Source organism: Gossypium arboreum, chromosome 8 (assembly GCF_025698485.1).
Source record: "Gossypium arboreum isolate Shixiya-1 chromosome 8, ASM2569848v2, whole genome shotgun sequence".
Classification (NCBI taxonomy): domain Eukaryota; kingdom Viridiplantae; phylum Streptophyta; class Magnoliopsida; order Malvales; family Malvaceae; genus Gossypium; species Gossypium arboreum.
Genome location: NC_069077.1, coordinates 53756137 through 53761468, shown reverse-complemented (window position 1 = coordinate 53761468; position 5332 = coordinate 53756137). Strand labels below are relative to the sequence as shown.

Below are 5332 nucleotides of genomic sequence, written 5' to 3'. Positions count from 1 at the left end.
AGGAATGGTTGTTATTAACTAAACCACAGGGGAGAGAGAAACAACAGTTACCAGCGTAAGGGAATAAAGATTCTTGGGAACTAATTCAGTGGAAACAATGGATTCAGGAGAGAAACCAGGCCCTATAAATGGCAAACATCATAGATCTATGTGTGACTGTGTCTCATATATAACTATCAATCTACAGTCTATACCACGTACTTGTGCATTTTATACGCTAGTCACAAGGCAATGGGAACCCCTTCTGTAATAAATTAAGCTGTAAAACAGCATAATATATATATATTGAAATCTGAAAATATGTTCTTCCTTCCTTTTTATTCGGTATAGATAAGGATATGATCATATTTCAACAGCCGGGTCTTCCCCTCATAAGAATCAAGAAGTGAAAATTTGGAAAAAGAAAAACGAAAGAAGCTGATTAGCAGCTACCCTTGCAAAACTTCTTGACGCATTCTATTCTATTGTTGTTTGTTTGTGGTGACAGTAGTGGCAGGTGTTGATTGTGGCAATAGTAACTTAACTCCAGCGTTGAATATACTGTAGGCTAAATCAATTTCCAGTGGTCGCATTCACGTATCTAAATCAAATGACAATGAAGCCTTCACTTTGTTGGCATTAAGAAAGTCCGTGGGCGGCAGTGGCGTGCCATTGTAGAGCCTTAATTGGAGAGGATGCTGAGACGATGAAGGAGGTTGATCTGGATGCTGGGGCGCCATTGTAGCATGTGCTAAGGTAGATGTAGTTAGCATCTCACATTCATTCGACTCCGGTATAGGGCATTCCATGTTAACCCCGAAAAGCCTCATCCTTTTGGGTGCAGCCTTGCTTTGGACCACCGGCACCGAATCAAACACAATTGGTTCTACAACTCCGCCTTGCTGCTGCCGCTGTATCATTCCCATTTGCGGAGCTCCTGAACCCACTGCCGATCTCAAATAAAATAGTGATCCCACTGCATCTCCTGGATTCACCACATTGATTCCGGTTGGGTAACCACCATAGTAGCTATTTCTTCTGTTTATAGGGTTTACGGGTGACAAGTACAAGCGATCTCTTCCTGTTGGTGGTGGCCGCATTAGAAGTGGATTCCATGGGATTGAGCGGCCCAAAGAGAAGTAGTGTTGATGGGGATGGAAAGAAACCAGGGCTGGTGCATCAGGTCTCCGCTTCGAATCAATAAAAAGACGATCTTTACCCATTTCACCTGCTCCTCTCTGGAAAGAAACTATATCGCCTGCATCAAGTTTCTTATCCTTGACAAAACGGCTCCAGCCTTTGGTCATCACATAGCTTTGGCTGCTATTCCAATAAGAGTATCTGAATCTCCACGGCTTCCCATTTCTGTCCTCGAAATTCAACAGAAGACCTTTCTCGTTGGTGGAAGAATCCAAGGGGAAATACTTCTCTGCGTGTTGCTTTGGGATAACAAGTCGATTGAGTTTCCCCACATCGCTTGGCGTGACTACTTTGTCGAACATGTGTTCTTTCTCGATGTCGGTGGCACTTTCACTAGTCCTAAGCTCGAGGGTTGAATCTGAGTCTACGCGTCTGGAATCTGCTTCACTTGTCACAGTAGTAGCTTCGTTAATATCTTGTTGAGGTTGGCACCTGTAGCCTAACAAGTCGGAAGTCATTCGGTGGTGGCGGTTGTCGTAAATCGGCCAAGGCTGCTCCTCCCACCCAGGGTTTCTAAGAGGAGGCAGCTGGGATTTGTGCTGAGAAGAAGAAGATGAAGGAGAAGGAGAGTAAGTAAAAGGGAGCTTACCTTTACCCATCTGCTCTTCTTCACACAACCCTTCTCTCCCTGATGACCCAAAATCCATGGTCTTGTTCAGCACCAATTTGTGAGTCTTCCTGGTGGATCTATCTAGACGATGAAGATGAGGAAGAAAAATCAACCAAACAAACCAAACCAGACAGGAAGAAAAGTAAGGAGTAACTAGGCTACTTGAGATCAAACAAACAAACAACCCCACAAACTATGCCATGTTGTTACTTGTTACTAGATACTACTAGTACTACTTTTCTTGGTTTTGCTAGGGCTCAAGTTCAACACTGTTCAAGAGAAACGGGAAGGTTTTCCTTTTCCGGGGTTTAGCTTGAAGCTAATATCTCTCAGTAGAATGAAAGAAATAAAATGGGGAGCTTTGTTCTTTTACCCAACAATTAGACCCAAATACGAAAACTAGACAATACACAACAATAAACTCCCTTGGATGTTTCAAACAAGTACTCATATTGCAACTCCATCTTAGCTAGTTGTTGACCTTGGGACTGAAAGAGAAACCAAAGAAGAAAAAAGAAAAAAAAAAAAAAAAAGAGTTGATTTGGTGTGATTTTACTTCAAGGGGGACGGCACGAACTTTCTCCACTCAGGAATACGTTCCTTTTTCCTTTTTCTTGAATAAATTCTCGCTTTAATTTCTCTTGGTTATGCCTCTCCTTCTCTAGTTTTCATACGTTGGGGCCCCATACAGTTTCTGGTTCGGCTCATCCACTCATGTGAACTTGTCACCGTCCATCATCCTGGCTGCCATATATGCATCTTATTTTAGTATTTCAATTTGTATGATATCACCGTTATTTTTCAGAAGAAAAAAGAAATTTAACCCAATATTAATTGTCTTATCCTTTTAATTGATACTGTTTCTTTCCTGGATTCCTAGTTGGACTTTTGCTGCAACAATTTTGATCTAATACCACCAAATTAAGTTTGTTCCGTTTTTAAATGACTTTTTTAGTATTAAATTTTTATTAATTGCTTTGTTAAACTTATATTGGAACCATTGGTAGGGTTTTGACTTGAAATGCTGTTTCAATTGGATCTGTACGGGCCCCTCTGATGGCCAAGCAGATGGTAATAAAATATTTATAAGTTTGAGATATTGAAATTTACAACAAGGAGGCCTACCGTCCGTCCAATCATTTTAATGTCATAATATGTCGAGGGGAAAAAGAAGAGAAGAATGAGAAGGCTGCCGCTGCTGCAATTATAAAAGAGAGTAGGGAAGTAGAGTAGTACAAGGCAGGCAGGCAATTCAATAACCCAAACTCCCAAAGCCGCTAAATGATTAACATCATTTCCTTCAACTTCCATTCATCCAATCTTTTAGGTTTTCCCACTACTACATCTCCTATTTCTCCTAAACTGCTCATTCAGTTTTTTTTTTCCTTTATTTGTACTATATGTAATTCACAAACAACATTTACGACCAATCTTTATTCCTATATTATGCATCTTACTAGTAGATTTCAAGATATTGATTAATTAGATATAAGTTAGAGCTTAATAATAATTTTTTGTTTGAAAATTTCATTCTTACAAATACAATCTTAGCAACTAATATAAAATACAATGAGCAAAGAATAAAAAGAATTGGATAAAACTCATATATGATAGATGTACATATTAAAATTAGAGATTCACACGTCATAATTACACATGATGGAATTTAACATCTATATCTATTTTTTTGTTTAGTACAATGAGTAAAGAAATCGCTGTAAAATAACAATGAGCCAAATTACATATGAATTTCAACATTTCCAATATCAAGTGTGCTCTTTTTTTTTTTTTTTAAGAACCCTTGATTAGTTTGGTGGTTAAGGATTGGTCGCCCCATAGAATCCACCAAGTCCTAACATTCAAGGAGAGCAATGGAAGGTCTCTATTTAGATAACTCCTTTTAGATGTAGCACATGCGTATGTGACGTGGGTTTATCATTATTATAAATATGTGAATACTAACCATTTAATTGTAGATTATAAATATATATATTTTAAAAAATATAATAATATATATTAAATCATAAATTTTCTTTAATTAAATTGAATTAAATAACTGAGGACAACAAATTTTGGGGACATTAACGAAGCTATATATACACATATATTGGGTTGATGTAATGCCACAGTAGCAAATTAATATTCTCAACTCTTTAAGATAGTTTAAAATAATAAGAAGGTAAATTTATCGAAGATTACTAAATTATTAGTAAATTTATGATTTGGTCAATCAACTTTAAAGAATTACAAAATAGTGACTAAATTATTCAAAAATTTTCATTTTAGTCATTAGGTTGTTAAATCGTTGTTCTATGGTCTTCTCTATTCCCATCACCTACATCAATCAGAATCTCTCATTCCCCTTCTCTTCTACAATTCTATTCTTTTTTCATAAAACAACTTTGAAAGTCATGAATTTGTGAGTTAAAATTTAAATAACTTTCTTCTCTAATATTCAATATTGATTGTCAAATCGATTTAAATTTAAAGTTTGTTCTTTTACTCTTTGATGGATACTGATTAACCATACCGATCATCAATTCATCACTTAAAGCTTGCTAGTCAGGCTTTTTTTTCCTTTAAAAAATTTATCAATCTGGTGACTTAAACAAAACTTGTGAATAGTTCAATGATTTAAATAAAATTTTATATACTTTTTAAAAATAAATGACTAATATATAAATTTAATAATAATTTAATAACCTTAAATGTAATTTATGTATGATATTATATTAATATTGTGCATGTATATCATGTATAGTAGTGCTGATACACAACATGTTTGTCTGGCTTCTTGTTGGGAGCTACCACCTCGTTCTCATGTAGTCGTAAATATATTTAATGTAGTCTAAGACTAAAATTAAATAATTAATTAGTATATCCATAAGGCGGTATGAGATTGTTTTCAATTCACAATTCATATATGTATATATATCTGCATATATATTTAAAATCGTATTCCTTAAAAATTTTTGTTTATGATTTAGAATATGTCTTGAATGACACGAATTGAATTGATGAAAACACAATAAAATAAACTTGTAAAACCTCAAAATTAGAATTAATTAGGTATTTTTAAAAAATTAATTTTAAAACTCTCAATTTATTTGAATAAAACCACTTAATATTTTAAAAAAAAAAACCTGCCACTTAAAACTTCAATTTTATTTAAACTTAGCACATGTATTTTTATTTTTACTATATGTTAAAATGAATTATCTTTTTAATTTTGATTTTTTCCTTTTATCAAAACAAACATACAAATTTTAGATTGAAAATAATTAGAACCCTAAATATAGTGCCAATAAATTTAAAACCCATAGAAATCTTTTACCACAAAACTAGTTGATTACTAAAAAATTTGAGAAAATTACTCTATTCCCGTAAGTTTTAATAAAAAATATATTTAATACATACATTTGATACTTGAACTTGAAACTTTTTTTTATTTTAAATTTTAAGCTTTTTGTAACGATTTAATTTTCATAAGTGTTGACAAAGTTAGTTTTGTGACCAAATTTATTAAACTAAACTATCCAAAAT

At 34.0% G+C, this 5332-nt stretch overlaps 1 protein-coding gene across 2 annotated transcripts; it reads right to left on the bottom strand.

Annotated features, from left to right (window-relative positions):
* Nucleotides 1–242: 242 nt before the first annotated feature.
* LOC108478411 (B3 domain-containing transcription factor NGA1-like) lies at nucleotides 243–2690 on the bottom strand. Of its 2 annotated transcripts, XM_053031493.1 has the most exons (3): nucleotides 2346–2690; nucleotides 1769–1870; nucleotides 243–1618 (listed from the first exon to the last, which is right to left on the bottom strand). In XM_053031493.1, the coding sequence occupies exons 2-3, from the start codon at nucleotides 1824–1826 to the stop codon at nucleotides 573–575; spliced, it is 1104 nt and encodes a 367-aa protein (XP_052887453.1). In that variant the 5' UTR covers nucleotides 1827–1870; nucleotides 2346–2690; the 3' UTR covers nucleotides 243–572. The 2 variants fall into 2 exon arrangements, with proteins under 2 accessions (XP_052887453.1, XP_017636354.1); XM_017780865.2 differs by having other exon boundaries at nucleotides 243–1870.
* Nucleotides 2691–5332: the final 2642 nt, after the last annotated feature.

What these genes read in the sequence shown, in the direction of transcription:
- LOC108478411 (XM_017780865.2), bottom strand. Translation starts at nt 1,826, where the DNA reads ATGGATTTTGGGTCATCAGGGAGAGAAGGGTTGTGTGAAGAAGAGCAG.